This window comes from Temnothorax curvispinosus, unplaced genomic scaffold, assembly GCF_003070985.1.
Source record: "Temnothorax curvispinosus isolate PA1 unplaced genomic scaffold, ASM307098v1 QBEX01003329.1, whole genome shotgun sequence".
Classification (NCBI taxonomy): Eukaryota; Metazoa; Arthropoda; class Insecta; order Hymenoptera; family Formicidae; genus Temnothorax; species Temnothorax curvispinosus.
This window is the reverse complement of record NW_020213109.1, coordinates 120,090-137,326: the sequence shown is the minus strand read 5'-3', so window position 1 is coordinate 137,326 and position 17,237 is coordinate 120,090. Positions and strand designations below refer to the sequence as shown.

General features: G+C 36.4%; 1 protein-coding gene across 10 annotated transcripts in view; it reads left to right on the top strand.

Annotated features, from left to right (window-relative positions):
• LOC112452384 (lachesin-like) overlaps positions 1 to 17,237 on the top strand; it is a 198,155-nt gene that overhangs the window by 122,103 nt on the left and 58,815 nt on the right. For all 10 annotated transcript variants that reach the window (XM_025012572.1, XM_025012566.1, XM_025012569.1 and 7 more), the window contains exons 4-6: positions 3,481 to 3,587; positions 15,566 to 15,773; positions 16,099 to 16,260. In XM_025012572.1, the coding sequence (XP_024868340.1) occupies positions 3,481 to 3,587; positions 15,566 to 15,773; positions 16,099 to 16,260 (477 nt within the window). The remainder of the gene's footprint in view (positions 1 to 3,480; positions 3,588 to 15,565; positions 15,774 to 16,098; positions 16,261 to 17,237) is intronic.

The following is a 17,237-nucleotide window of genomic DNA, read 5'->3' as shown; positions in this document are numbered from 1 at the left end:
ACGCAACGTTAGCTTTTTAATTGGTAACTTTAATTGGTTTCGCGTCGCAAATTACTTGAGTACAGTATAGCATTTGGGGTAGTCAGCACCAGGCCGGGGTAATTTGTCTTTCTCGACTAAATAATAATTTAAATTCTCGGAACTCGACCTTGCCGTAGTCTCCCACCCGGAAGTTCTCCAGGGGATTCTCCCTGGCCACTATCTCATAAAGATAGTCGTCAATGTATCCTGCTACTGGAAACCCGCAAAGCTTCTGAAAATTCTGTTCGCATTAAAGTAACTCGTGCTCTGTCTTTTCCCAGAGCGCTATACTCTTTTATTAATTTCTTTCATTACACATTCTAGAACTTTTTAGCGAAAAATGATAGTGTGATGCCTTTTCACAAGTTGATTAGCGTTACACTTTCTATTGCTTTCAAGTTTTTTATTTGCTATTTATTTTATCCTAGATTAAGAAATAAAAAACCGATATAAAATGTACATATATATAATGTCTTTTAAATTATATATGTACACAGAAAAAAAATGAAGTTGCTTTTGTAGTTAATTCAATTGGATATTAGGTATTAGACCAAATATTTAAATTATTAAAACAATTATCTGATGTTTTTTGTTCATTAATATTGATGTTGCATCAATAAATTTTATCTCAATAACACTGATACTGTTGATACAAAAAATGATGCTGTTGATACATCATTTTTTTCCGTGTATATATAATTAAAAAGACCTAAATTGGACAACGTAGTCTTTGTAGTGAAAGATATCAATTTTTTCTCTTTTATTATAACAAATATATATATATGTATATTTTGCAAAAAAGTTCAGTAATATAATATGTAAAATTAAAAATATTTAACTGAAAAAATGTTTAGTTTGCGCGTTAATATTACCGAGATTCCAAATTGTCATTGTGTTTTCTTGCCAGAATATAAATGATGACCTTGATACTTTAATAACAAATGTTAATGACAGATTAATAACAGAGCATTTTATATGAAAAAAGAAAGATAAAAAATCCGGATTCGAACGTTTATCGTGAATCGTTTTTCAAGAAATGTGATAGTGAGCATGGCATCAAGAGTTAGAATTGTCGGGTTTTCGCCAAAACGTCGCACGTTACGTTGGTGTGCGTCAGTGTGCACGGACTTCCGGTCAGTGCGAAGTCTTCGACCGGAATTGACGGCGGTCCTCTTCCGGTCGAGCAGTCAGCCAACTACCCTCCTACTTCACTCTCGAGTGCACCAGCTCCAAAAGTTCCTCAGAAGAGTCGTCATTCGACACGGATGTTCCGGCGTATCCACCACCTTCCTCTTCTTTTCAGCACCTTCGATTTTCCTTCCATGTCGACGTTAGACGCGTGTTTTGCTCACAACGTCAAAGAGGATATTGTGAGAGCGATCGTTTCATCATAATACTTTCTCGAGTCATAATACCATCTCTTTCCTGTTTTCATCATTACATTAGTTTATTAAAAATATTTCATTATAAATGCACATAATTATATTATAATATTTATCATTTATCAAGAATTTTAAATTTATTTTAAAAAGATTTATATATATTACTGCGCGTAAGAGAGTTGTTCGAGCTTCGAAACTTAAGGTTGCAGATATATATGTATATCGCAAGTTATTTGATATCCTACGTTTGATATTATTTTATATGTGATAAAAATTTCGTGTGGTTTCACGTATTCGCGAGCTTAACAAAACGTTCTTTGACGAGTATCAAAATGTTGACGCGTTTATTAAAACGAAAGTCAGGACTGTGACATTTGTCAACTGGGTGGTAAATTTTTTCCGCCGATTCACGGCGCTATTTAAATTTTGGCACATGATGCGCGCCGCTCCTCTCCTCTCCTGCATTGTTTAAATACAAATACCTTGCGGTTTTTGTGGTCGCACGCAAAGTGCGAAAGAATATGAGGGATTATCCGGCGGCATCGGTTGAATATTCCAGTTTGCGCCGGCACAATGGGAATAATAATGATGAAAATATTGTACGTTTAATATTCTACGAGCACACTTTCAGTCCCGCAGCTGTAACGATACATGCGTTTTGGTTCAGCTTTAAACGAGAAGTATCGTCGCTATATAAATTTTAACTCGAATTCCACGACGCTCCTGTCTGCATGATAATTGGTCGTATTCCGAGTGCAGGTATTCGTAAAAATTCGAACGCGCAAACGAGTTTGGACCAGGCATTACGAGATATTTCACGAATATCGCGTAAGCTTTGACAATATTTAGCGGAATAACATAAAATAAATGCTTTATTTATAAATACAGTATATTCTATATGTATGTATTTTTTTTTATCTCGCGCATGATTGCGATACCAGATAGTGGACTTCATTTTCGTAGTAGTTGTAGTAATGACCAATGCATGGACTTTTAATTAAACATATACGTATCTATATATGCATTATTATTCTTTCAGCATTTCATTCGGGAATGCCATCATTTGTACCACATGAATAGCTCATACGTATGCATAATTGCAATCTATTAATACGATTACAGGATTCATTGCATTATAAAAATCCGCGAAATCGGATTGTTCGTTCGGATGTGAATAATTAATTCACAATGGTGTTAATAAGCATTCTTTGTATGACAAGCATGAAATCAAATAAGCAAATTTCTAAATGAAAAAGTATGTAAACGAGTCGATTACAAATTAAAATAACTTTACAGGCATGAATAAATAAACGTGAATAAATAATGCAAATTGCAAGCACGCATTATAGCGCTCACCATACCATGACGGTTAAAAGTGCTGGAACTTAATTTTGTTCGCGAAAATGTTTTTCGAATATATATGCCGACGTCGATTCGTAACGGCGTGATTTCGGATGTGACACGATAGCGGACCTCACCACGAGCAATCGTTTCTCGCTAATTCGTCTTCGAACGGACCTCATTTATCGACTATCACAATTCGGCGGGACACCGACCACGACGCCGCGACGGTTCAAAGATAAAAAATTCACGAGCCGATACGAGCGCGGCCAATTTTCTGTTTGGCCATCAAGAGTTTATCAGTCACAATTATCGTTTTATTGACACCGTCAATAATATTTATACATACTAAAATATTGGCGAAAAGAAGAGTTAATCGCGTTATTGGTTATGGCAGCTCGACGGTCGTCTCAATTATATTTCGCGTCATACGTCACCGCGCGGATTCGTATTACGAAGTGCAAGGTATCGAATTTTACACTGAACTTGCTCCGAGCGAGCAACGAAGAGAGTTTAGTTCTCCGAATTGTTGGAAAACAACCGGTTTTCCAACAATAGAAATTATATTTTCGGAATTTAATTTAAGAAGGATTCTACAAATATCAATCACGATTTATTGAGGTTTAGATCCGCTAGATCTGAATTCAAAAATAGCTTAGAAAGTCAAGGATTAATAATTGTTATGCTACGCATCGATACGAGAATTGCATAACTGGTACTTTTTTATGTGTTGCAGCGCTTTCCGATCCGCCAATATTTGCCGAACCGATACCAAATGTCACAGTGGCGCTGGGAAGGGACGTCAGCCTACCCTGTGTCATCGAAAATCTCGGAACTTACAAGGTAACATATTGAATCTTTAAACGCTTACATAAATGTGTACTTGCATGTAGCCGCGATCTAAATTGAACGTCTCCCTTCTTAGTTTCGCGCTGGCAACCGCTTCCTTCTATCCCTGTAATTTTCTTCTTCATTCCTGGAGCGTGTTTTCCCAGCGGTCAGAACTTGCCATCCTTTACTAAACAGAGTTTCCTCAATTATTTGTTAACCGGATTACAAAGAGCGCGTTATAGCGGCGGTCTTGCAAAGATGTTTGTTACAAAGTTCCGTTTTTTTAAATCGTATTTGCGAGGGTAAAATGCTAATCTTCCTCATAATGTTCCACGCAATGTTTTTGTCTTAATTTAGTTGGTCTACCTAAAATCTACACTGAGAAAAAAAAATCGTTGATTCAAAGAAATATTATTTGATTTAACTAAATGCAGCGGTCACGGGCTGTCAAGCTAACATTTGTTAATTCAAAAAATATTATATTGAAATAAATTCAGAATTTCTTAATATTACTCACGTATATTTGATTTAAATATATTAATATTTGCATTAAACAAATCACTACAACTAAACGAGTTTAGTCAAATTAACGACATTTTTTTCTCAGTGTACGGTGGTCTACGTAAAATCGCGGATGATCTCCGCATATGGAATATAATTACCCACGATATTTACATACCCATACATTATTTCGCGAGCCTTTCCTTCAGCAACCAAGGCATCGTGACGTAACGCAGCAGATAGAAAAAACCAGGCCATGTAGTATTAGATACGTGTTCTTATGTAATACGCTTTCAAAGGTTGCTATACTTCCTTCTGAAGTAATATAAGTTTGATACATATCTTGCAACAAGATATAAATCAATATATTTTTATTGCGTGATACATTAACTCACGTAATATTACAGGACCTAGATCGGATAAGCTGCGTGCTTTTTTTACTATAACAGTCTCTATGATGTATTTAGAATATTACACATAAAAAAATCATGCAAAGAAGAACAGGCTTTCTCGTAAGAATAAAAAGGACACTCGTAATCGGTATCTGGTATACTTTGTGATCTGCGGGCTCGTCCCGGTAGCATTGAAGACCGCTGTTAGGCAACCGTATTGGAAACGCATCAGTTGTCCCGTCAGGGAGTTGGATGCGAGACGCCACTATACCGCAGCCTGCAGGCGATCAACGTTACACACGGACAAACATATCGGCAGGCGTAACGAGCGATGTAGTTTTCCAAAGTGAAATGGGTATTTGCGCTTCGAGGGATGTATGAAAAATCGAGGAAATCCTTGAACTTCATTAAAAGTTGTCGATCGTATCGTTATTCCCATTTTCCCGTTCGGGGGAATCAAAGCTGCGTGCCTGACTGACGTCGAAGATCCGGCGAGATGAATGAACGAATCGCGAGATGTTTTTATGAGAATTTAACCCGATCAACACTGACGATTTTTATATTACATAACAGCAATTTCGAAGCGGCGCGGCGGCGCGGCGGGTAATCGAAGTCACACGTCAATAAATAAAACATTATTATTTTACAATTATTATTATTATACACGATGATTATCCGTGGTATAGAACTCTTCACTTTCAGATATAGAAGAGAAAATATAACTTTTTCGCTACCAATATCCCAATAAACTCCGAATTGCGCGGATAATATTCTAGTTAATTAATTTATTAGGAAGCAACGTATCTAAAATGCATTGTATCTTGCGCTTCGTTTCTCTCGTAGCTTGCAATTACTTGAAAGCCTGTATTCATACTCGGGTGGACATGCCGTACCGTTAGTCAGAAAATTGCATCAAGCACGCGATTACGTCTCGCACGGATAGCCTTGAGCGGTAAACGGGACCGATCGTCAACCGATCGCGATGCGAAAGAGCGATGCTATAATATTCTTTGATATAGAGAGTCCACTGGCCTCTCTGTACAGGATGTTCCAGGTCAAATTTCTTCACGGATAAAATTACTTTTATCTATGCCGAATATTTCGGTGAATATCGCGAGACGGTTTTTTATTAGAAAAAAATATCATGTTAATTAAAGTAACAATTAATTACTTCTGAGATAAGCAATCAAAATATTATCAAAAATATTAAATACTTTTAAAATAAATAAAATTTTTTATATAGATTAATAAATAACAGGATACTGCTATCCAATTTTTTAAGTCAATGATAATAAAATTTCCAATCACAAAGATAAGATGTTGAATATATTTTTGGTAATTGTGGCATGATTTTTTTGGACATGTTTTTCGCTAATTGGGATATCCCGTGCGTAAAGTCTTTGGCCTGGATCCTGGATGTTGGGAGAGGCGGAAGGTCGCACGCGCTCGGACCAGTTTGCGCTGGGCAGAAGACGGTTATTAGGCGAAACCAACCGCTCCGGAACTGCCGCATGACTCGGCGAACTTTCCAGACGATAACGCAAAGGTGGAAAATCACTGATATATCAGGCGCAGGAACCGGGAAATTGAGATTGCATCAACTTCGGAACTCTCCTACGGCTATTAAGAATGCCATTAAAGTGATACGGCGATGTTCGTGTGTGAGCAAACGTTTTCCGATCGCGCGTCGTTCGAGCGTCGCGTCGTACAACTGATAAGCGCGCTCGCTCGCGAACGGCTCGCGTAACTTCTTACGCGATATTGAATAAAATGGTAATTTTTTTTTTCGTCCCGCTCCGCACGCTCGCGATTCGACAGTGCCGTCGATATCCCGCTTGTCGAAAATTCATCGAGACATCGCTCGTCCGCGCGGCGCGTCCCGATTCGAAAATAAATTTCTCCGCCTCTCCGAACGTCGCGCGAACGAAGCTCGAAAGGAGCCTGAGAATTTTCCGTCTCTTTAACGATCGCGAAAATAGACCATTGTGCGGCACGGATATTCCTCCTTCTTCGAGATGTGCGCGAAATAGTTTCCATTTCGGATTGGAAGGAATGCGCGCGGTTGCACAGCAATAGCTCGATTTCAGAGGAACAAACCGCGATCGCCACCGAATCGTTCGTTGTTGTTTCTACCGAGGCTGTAAAGGTATTTGGCTTGTGCCTGGCGGCCCGGCCCGATTGCCTCAGCTTTTCAACCGGTCGTTTTCAAGCTGTCGAATCTGGTGCAATATCGAAGCCATCTCTTGCTGCGCTGTTTTCCCGGCGACAATACAAATAAGATATATGTCGCGTAAACACTTTAGTGGTTATCATTTTCCGGTTGTTTCTTCTTTTTCTATATTTTCTATTTTCTGTATTATATTAATTCAATCTTATTTCATTCAATTCTAAGTAAATTGGTTTATATAACTTTAAAAATTAAAATTTATTTGGATATTTATGTTATACGAATCTTTTAGTTGTGTTTATTTATTGAACACGGCAGCTCATTATCTTCTTATACATATGATCTATTTCCATTTGTGAAATAAATAAATTGTAGCATATACAATTATTTCATTTTAACGAAATATTATGTATTCAGAACACGTATATCAATATTCTGTCACGCTATATTATAGGTATTACGCATTTTGTAGTTATTATATAAACTATAAAGAATTATTGGAAAAAAATCAATGCTTTGAAGCAGCTTGGAAAATATTTATTTGTAATATATTTAATCAATTCGAAACGTATTCGTTCCTCGCATAAAGTATAAACGACGCAGAAGGATAATCTAATTTTCTACGGTTCTGAATCGCCTTAGAGAGTTTACACGGCACCGTGGCCGACGACGGTAGGACGCGCAATCGTTTTTTCTTCGTATTCAAAACACGTAGCCCGTCTACGACGAGTCTCGTTAGAGTCGACATTTCGAGAGCGCCTAGCCGCCGCGCATTGCAGTTCTTGACTGAGCCCTTTGATCAAAACGCCAGAAAATTTCATCTGCAGGGTGCCAAAGTTTCTCCTTCTCTGTCCTCTCTGCCTGCCCCGGCGGAACGCGAAGAAACCGTACGACTTCGCGAATTTTCAGATTTAATTATGCCAGGAAGACCTTTTCATGCTGAGAAAATTGCCTCTTTGACCCTTTTGCGAGATGAATTGCACCGGCGCCGGTTGAAAAATCGTTGCGAATAAATGCAAAGTGTTAACTCACACGTAATAATAAAAATTCTTAGGAATACGTCCCGGCGAACATGTCCCAGCTTTAATGTTTTATTATTGCCTTGTTAAATTTTTATAGATTATTTTTAAAATTACAATTTTTATACTAAGAGCATTTCAATTAACGAACATATATTAGATATTATTATTTCATTTTGCATCTCTCTTCAACTATTTGGAAAGGCAATTATGATTTAGGAAGTATGGTGAATTAAAAACAGACATATGTTTATGTTGAATTTGTGAAAGGAGATCTTCAAGGAAGTTTTATTTTCATAAAGAATTGATTTGAAAGAAATGTATATGGATAATTTATAATTATATCTAAAATAACGAAAATATTTAGTATAATGAAACTGTAACTGTAAAAGTTATAATGCACAATTATTGTACATAAATAATTATTATTGATTGTATCACAATTGACAGCTATTTGAAATTAACATCAGTGGTGAATTAATTAAAATTAATTAATTAAAATTGGTAGCAAATACATGTGTGTACATATAAAAAATATATTTGTCGATGTTTTTTATTTTTTACGAAATATAACATTGCAGTCTTTTTCAAATTTTTGATATCTAATTAACGAAAATTAAAATTAAATAAAGTAAAAATTTTATTACTTATTTGCTTTTTTTTTTGTTTATTTGCTTTTTGTGAATCGATTTAGAGACTTTGACAGTAGAAATGCATTTTATTGTACTAATAGTAATCTTCTTTTTAATTATTCAATTTAACAAATTCTCGAGCGCAAACGTGTTTCTTTTCAATCACGACTGTTATTGTACGCAATTTAGTGTTATTCGTAAATGCTAATGCATTATTATTAATTGATAAATCAATAACAAATGCACGTGTAAATCGAAGCGATTGTTTACGTGTTTGTAGAAATTTAACAAAACAAAACCGATAAAGATTTAATGAAAAATATTGAGAGGTATACATGTTATATACGTATTTGCTTCTATTACAGAGTACTATTTTACTTTATAAACAAGCTAACGCGTTTAAATTGAAGAAATCGATTACTTTGGATGTAAACAAGTGACGGGATAAATTTGCGTTATTTATAGGATATCACGCGTCGTTATTTAGTTCAGTAGAAATATTAACTCGTATAAAAATCAACTTATTTAGCTGTATGACTCGTCGGTAAGACAACGATGTTCTTCAGCTGAGTTGCTGATTGGAGAAGCATAGAGCGCGGGAGCAAATGCAAAGCTGACTGACTGACTGACTGATTGATCTTCTGGGAAATCAGACTCGGCCTAATAGCTATTATGGTGACCCACGGGAACATTTTTGCGAATTTAATTAAAACGAACAGTAATTACCGGTTTACGATGACGTATCGTCGTCAAAGTTGCACAAGTCATAACTCGGCTCTAATTTCATTGTTCTATGCCAAATTTCCTTTCTGTTACGTTCTCAAACAACTTGATTTGTCTTTTTTCGCGTCTCTCTTCGCTCAGTCATATTCTCATTTGATCTCTTTCATCAGTCCAGAATAGCTTCCCTTCTCTTTTTCTTCATCTTCCCTCCAGTCTCCCTTTCGTCCCGATTGTTGCTTTGCTCCCTCCCCCCTCCTCTCTCATTCCTTTCCCAGTCTTGCTCCCTGCAACCTCTTTGCAATTTTGAATTTTGCCCCACGGCCATCGTCGTGCATGCAGCCGTAACACTCAGCTACCGTAATAGCACTTGAACGGGGCCAAACGCGTATCGTTTACAACCCTGTGAATTTTCCTGCAGAATTACTTGAGGAAGAAATTTAACAGCAAGGCATTGGTGTTAATTAGTGGTTAATTAACAGTACACCAACCGGGCGAGTAATGCTTCATTAAAAGTCGTTAGTAGGTACATCGGATCGTTTGCAACGTATAAAACTTCGATAATCGATAGATTCGCCGGTGAAACTCTTAGGTAATCTTGACGAGTGTGTACGTAAACTCGGTCAACGTTTTATGTTTTGTAAAGTAAGTGGAAAAATATTATACATGCAAACTTACATTAATTTATACTGTCGCAATTTTGTTTAGATTCTCTGTGTGAAGAGAGATTTTAACTTTTTTGATTTTATTACGCGAAGTAAAATTTCATAAAGAACAAGTCGGGGCTTTTTTCTATAACTCATTCAGTGAGCTAATATATCTTCGTTGCAAGCTCAAACATGAGAACAGAAGGCGGTAGTGCATAAAATCGGCATAAAATCCCTCCCAGAATTATTTGACCATTTTTCCGTATTATTTTACTTTTTTTTTTAGGCGGCAAATCTCCCGTGAATTATACGCTCGCGAAATGGTACTTGCTCGAAACTTCCGTTCTGTTGACTTCGCGCAGTCCTCACGATATATTTCACGTTAATTCCTCGACGTGGCGATAGCAAGTTAAACTATTGAAATTGAAGGACGAACAACTCGTTGCGGGTCGTGCCAAACGCTCAACATCTTGCCGTAACGACAGTTCCTACGTGCCAACCGTTTAATTCGACTTTACTTGAAAGATTAGTATCGTATAACGGTGTAAACATTTCTTTCAAAGATGAAAGATCTCGCAGAAGTGAATGTTAAAACGAAAGTGAATGTTGAACCAAGTACAATATATAGATATTTGCGATATAGATTACGCTAAAGTATCAGTGATTCGACATGACATCATTGGAGATCATTTATTAATAGATAATTACACGTATTAAAAAAAAAAAGAAGTTATGACAATGGCGCTTAACGTAACATAAAAAAAAGTCCAATTAATTTTGCGTACGGGATCAAGAACTTTAATTTTGTTATTGTTTCCTGAATATAATTATTATTCAGTTTTTATTCGATTATGAGTATGTATTTAAAAGGTATATGACATCTTTTACAATTTATTTAAATTATAAGATTATAAAAAGCTATAAAAAATAAAAGCGTACTTATTAAACGTGATTATAAATATAGGAAAACTTTTAAATGTTTTATCATATACTTTTGCGAAGCTTGAATAGACGGGGGGCCATCGCAGCATAAATATAACACAATATAAAATACTTTGCATTTTTTGCGATGTCACTTCAGTTGATTGTCATGCAAAAAACCGGGAAACTGGCGCAAAGTGCTTGCACTTTTACTTATCAACGTTTCTGTTATTGTGCAAACGTTCTCGACAGAACTTATGTATATACTTGCTTGAAATGTTGGCCTTATCTAAGCATATGCGATTTCTCATCAAGTAATTCGCACACAAGTACGTCTGTACAATGTTACAATGTATAACTTACAAAAGTTTGTACAGTATGTATAAACTCCGAATAAACGTTGGATGTCCGTAATACTTGAAAGTATGGAGTATATCAGTCAATGTATAAATCTCTATATAATAAACTAATAAATGTAATAAACCTCTATATAATTATTGCAATAATTATTTCGCTTTTATTATAGAAATTCCTGTAAGAATAGTACAAATACAATTTTTTTTTATATTTAGATATCATTTTCTCCGCAATTTTTTTCTGTGACTCGTAATTATCTTCTGTGACTGTCTTAGTAACTCTGCTCCACACTGAAATATTGTTGCATCTTCTTTTTATAAAACCGGCGATTCTTATTGCTGAGAATTGTTGCCGCATTAAGTTGTAGTTGTCATGAATTATTCCGTTTTTGTTTCCTTTCGATTTTGACTTGGAAATTTACTATTGGCTAAAAATAACATATAAATATGGATTTATATGCGTAAATGGAGGAACAGTCGATATCGCAGGAGCAGATTGCATTCAACAGAAAGTTGAAATTATTTCACGGTACGGAGATTGCGTTACGGTTTCTATATTTTAATTATCGCGTATCCTCTTATCAGCTTTCGGGCTGTCAATCGATCAGTAAAAAAAGAAAAAATCTCCGTATAAAACGAGCTCTCGGGTGCGAGGTTAAGCATAAAAGTGATCGAAGCGAGCGATGAACACGTGAATCTAGATTGCATTGAATCATCCATCGTACTGTCAATAGATACCGATATGTGCAAACAGAATCTCTATCTTCGCGCGCTAGTTATATAAATCATACGTAGGTATAATTGTAAAAGCTAGATATCCATATCGCGCTATGATATAACCTGTCACGATCACTAGATTTGTTATAATTTAGATGATCGTTTCTCAATACCTTTTGGCGCACGCTCGTATTGATGTGCACCTGCTCACATCAAATATCATTCTTTACAACCTCCGTGTGAAAATCGCGTTAAAATATTTTGTTAAATTTATCTTTTTTTTTTTAAACGGGCGACCCAGTTATTAGAAAAATGCGACTTGTCACCGCAAGTTACAGTAGGTTTTGCGATAATATTTTACATTCCTACGTTGCAGACTGGGTTTGAATCACTGCCAGAATTTTCAATCGTGCTTGCAACCAGTGGGGGTTTTTTGTCGAGACCGTTTAAGGCCGATATAATACCGCAGTTATGTAGAGCACAAGAAAGTATTCTTCTTTAAGATTCATTCTTACTCGTTAAATCAGAGGCTGCATATTACGTTTTATTTTAGTCATTACCATTCTTATTGCTGCAGCACAGATATATGCTATAGATATACAAAGATAAAAGTGTTCACAAAAATATTATTCACGCGGATAATATTATTAAGGCTTCCAGGATCCAGTCTTGACCGTTCTTCTTTAATTGATCAGATTTATACTATTTATATTACCACGGTTTATATTTGTGTCCAAAATTTAATTTTCAAGACACTCTGGGGAACACATTTATATAAGCGAGCCCTCATCTCCGTGCACGTGCGCGTCGCGACGGCTTCCTCTTCGTTAGAACTTAGGAGCCATCCACAGTGCGTGACTACGAAAGTTTCTTGTATCGCGCTACGGTGACTTTTCCGAGAGATCCCGGGCAACTTTCCCGGTGCGCTCCTCTCGGCGAGCCTTGCTTATAAACCGTCGTGAAAATTGCCCCGAGAGATGTATGTAATATAAAACTTATTAATCTCGGGACTTCGCGCGGCATTATATAATGGTCAATTTAATCTCATTCGCGAGGAAGAGATAGAGGGACCTGTTTGTAAATTATTGGATGGATGCTTTCTAATAATAATGAGAAGCAATTGAAAACTGTTACTGTTGTCCTGGCAGTAGTGATCTCGTATTGTTCACCTTGAGACTTTCGTGCAGGCGGTCGGATTGTTCCTTTTCTTTTTCGCGAATGCGGTATAGAGAAACCTGCCGAAAACTGTGGCGACCGCATGTTCGCGCTGCGGATTTCAGAATTACACGCAAGTTGAAGCGGAATCTGTTGAGTTCGGAGATCCTCAGGAACCAGCAAATCCTGTTGGCAGACAAGAGCTTCAGAGATCCGCCACCATCCATCTTCTGAGCTCTTCGTTAGGAGAGCCGTCAGTGGCGTCTGACTGTTTAAAGAACTTTCACGGGATGTACTGTGATTTCCCGTACTTGAAACTTTTGCTTACCCGGGTGCCGACGAAAAGGAAAAGCGGTACATAGGCGAACAATTCTAGACGAAGTTGTTGCCGAGTTCCTAGGTGAAATACTTAAGGGGAAAAGAATTCGAAGTAGGATAAAACGTGGGAAACAGCAACTCCTAAATGTAAATGTTTTGTCAGATCAGATTTAGATTCGCGATAAGTCGATTAAGCATAATTTGTTAAAACTTCTAACAAAATCGCATCTCACGACGACTGCAGCTACAGCGACAACTGCGGCAATAAATATATAACAATAATGCTCTCTGTTATAGAGTTTTTATACTAACGATAAGTAGCTGTTGTGAAATTTATTTTCTCTGTAATTGTTTAATTATAATTTGTCAGATATGTATATATCATGCTTGGATTTGGCGTATCTTTTAAAAGTTTATTTAATTTAAAAATTGTTAAAATGTTTCTCATTCGATATATAAAGATATAAAGATATGCATCCCAGAAAACATGAGGCATATATCAAAATATTGTTACAATATATTCTATAAACAATAATGCTACGAATAAAAGCCGAATTTTTTTGCATGGATTGAAGAAGAAGAAAGGATAGAAATGATACAATTTACCCTGTCTAAACGGACTGTTTCTGGCTTAATTTGAGGAAGTATATATACGCCCGGAAAAAGAGGCGAGGAAAAAGCGGAAGAAGCGCCATTTCCGTGGATCCAGATGTTGCCAAGCAGCAATAACGAATCTAAAAGGAAGCGAGATTTAGCGAGTAAATCATTGTGCAAAATCGTGAACATTGCAACACGTTTAATAAACATTAAAATCCTTTAATTTTCAATTTTAGATATATTCTTTATTTGAACCTTTATCGATTATTTATTTTAGGCGATATGGCGAAAGCTGGATATTTGCTTAATAAAATCAATAAAAATAATATGATCAACATATAACAATATTAATTATAACTGAATTACAGCGAAGCTTTGCAATACAACGACGAGCACACAAACAATAAGATAATTAGTCATTATTTTTAACATTACTTTTTAAATTGTAAATAAGGCAAATCCTTTGGAAATATTTTAATTATGAAGTATTCGAGAACTCGTAGATTCTTATGTTATTCTCTTAGCGAAAACGTGCTTTACAACGTCTCGCAGGAAGGAAAATGCGATAATAGGAACCGAGTCGGGCGGAATTCGTTGCTGTTTTTGTTCTAGTTATGAAAAAGTATACTTAAAAAGGAGCTAAGAGAAAAAAAAGAATGAGAAACGGTGCGCGCCGTTGCGCTACCGGGCGTTGCTTCGAACCCGTGGCGAGGAGAGGAAACGAGAAGAAAGGTTTGAAGAAACGGCCCGGAAGTCCTTGAAAGTGCATAAGCTTTGTCGCGGAATGAGCTTAGTTAGACGCGAGTTACCTCGGTGGAGCGTAAAATACTGGCGTAATAATCTTCATTCCTGGCGGTCGCGCGTAGCATCGCGCCGCGCAATCTTTTCTTTCTCCTCTCGCCTTTCGATCTCAGTGACATCGCTATTCGTGATGCCATTCGATCGACGCTCGTGCTGCTGTCGCGACGAGGTCAGGATCGCGAGACAAGTTTGACACCGATCGTAAAATTCGCGCCGCGCAGATTCGCCGGGGCGGTATTCGGGGATATTCGTGGTTCTTGAGACGTAGAGAGAGAAAATTTTTCGCTGACGGGACGCTTAGCTGCGGACTTTCAGAGACGGCGTGACTTCGCGACGTGCTAATATGGAAATATTCAATGCAGGAACTAGGTGCGATAAACGGACGGCTGCTTCCTCCTGGCTTTATGAACTCGTGTCTGAGGGAGGTGTATATTAAGCGGGCACCGTTGAAATTTTCAACGTGATGGTTGCTCAACTTTGCTGGTCAACGTTAGATCTTGGATTAAATTTGAACTTGTATATGTATATACGTTTATATCACTAGCGAGAGTATATTATGAAGTTTCAGATTAGTTTAATTTTTATTGTACATTATAATGGGATAAATGGAACGGAAATACTTTATACCCACATTATACGTAAACAGGAGAGAATGTACGCTTTTATAAACTCTAATACAATAATTTATGACAATAATTTTAAAAACTGGAAAACGCATGAGTACTTTCTCTCTCTAGTGTTTATCATTATCAAATCTCATGCAATCTACAATTACTTTATATCACTTATTTACTTTTGCTGTTTGTGAAATAGTAATATCAAACTTGGTAACGCTAGTGAGAGAGAAAGAGATAGAGAAAAGAAAAAGGGGAAAAGATGAACTAAATATAATATACAAGAAACATTAAGAAAACGTTATAAATGAGGAGCGTTATTTTATTTATAAAAGATATATACTTTATTTAAAAATACATTATAATTCTGGCATAATGTACATTTGTTATTTAACAATATATTTTTAAATATTTGTTTTTTTCTTGTTTTCAGGTGGCGTGGATCCATGTCGGTCGTCAAATGTTGCTCACTATTCACAAGCATGTGGTTGTGAAAGTACCCAGGTTTTCCGTGTCGCATGACAATCAGAAAACATGGCTGCTTCATATTAATAGTGTGCAACAGGATGATCGGGGATATTATATGTGCCAAGTAAATACCAATCCAATGATAAGCCAAGTGGGTTTTCTTCAAGTCGTTGGTAAATATCATTTTATTAATAACTTCAATTATTTTATAAATAACTTGTTCTAAATAATTTACATACAAAACGTATATTTCCTAATAATAATAAATTGCAATGTGACGTGTAATATGAAGAAAATAAGCAATGGCATAAAAGTTTATAATGCAGCAATATTCATGTTCGTAACTAAATATTTATTTTAATGTAAAATAATTTTATTCTATTTAATTGTCGCGATGCATTTGAAAAGTATTTTCACGTTACATTATCCGAAATAAATTTTGCATTAAAAGGAGTATTTAACGAACGTTAATCACACAAGCTCTTTTATGTCTTCCAGTGCCACCGAATATATTGGATTCCCTTTCTACGGAGAGCACCGTGGCAGTTCGAGAACATCAGAACATTACTCTCACATGCAAGGCCGACGGATATCCGCCGCCGAAATTAATGTGGAAGCGAGAAGATGGTCAAGTAATAAGCATCAACAAACATCACAAAGGTACGTCGTTATATTAAATTATTTTCTGTGCCGCTGTAACGCGAGTGATTATTTTCGATTTATATTGCACGTAAAATATCGAAAATCTATCTTCCACTCGGTTTTTGTGATGTCTTGTATCCATTTCAGTCAATTTAACTCGAAGAAGCGATATTCGTAAGTTCACTCACTTGAGATGAAAGAGTTATAAGTTGCAAACGTACGCGATTTTACACAATTTAATTTCGGTTTATATTAGTAGCTTTATTGGGGTCGTATTATTTATTGGATAGTTTTACATTTTATTAAAATAGATCAATTAAAATCATTTTTCAAAATTGTAATAACACCGTTGCTATTTTTAGGTATAAATATCTACACGAGTTTTTAATATTTCATGCTACTATTTTTTTATTAGTCTTTTTATTTTACATGTATTTCTATTACGCATTTTGCAATAAATATACATATATCATAAATTTTTTTAACACTTGATCATTTAATTATGTTTTGCACCGAATTACATATTTTGTTTCGAGCGTTTGGAGAATTTTCTTTGTTCGCTTATGTACGAACTTAAAAACGATTCCACGAGTTTCCCCCTTACGATGTCTCGGGATCCCTTGTCTACGCGAGTCGAAACTTTCAAGTACTTTTACAAGGGGAAACGGGCGTATTTGTAATGCAGCTGAAGTTCAATACGGAAAGTAATTTTTGGTACAAGAGGATGTTCTCCTTCCTCGTGCGTTTTTCTTCGGGTCCCACGAGTCTTGGCATCGACGTCTCGCTCAAGCAGCAGATCGACGGACGTTTGCTGAAAAAAGAAATTCGAAGTAAATTTTCATCAATTACGAACGTAGAGATACCCGCTTGCACAGGCAGTCCAGTCCGAGGTGCGTTAGAAAATGCGAAATAAAAAGCCGCATCTTATCGGTTGAGCAATTTCGTGTTTTCTTCGGATTTCTCCGATAATCCGATTTACGAGGAGTTTCACCACA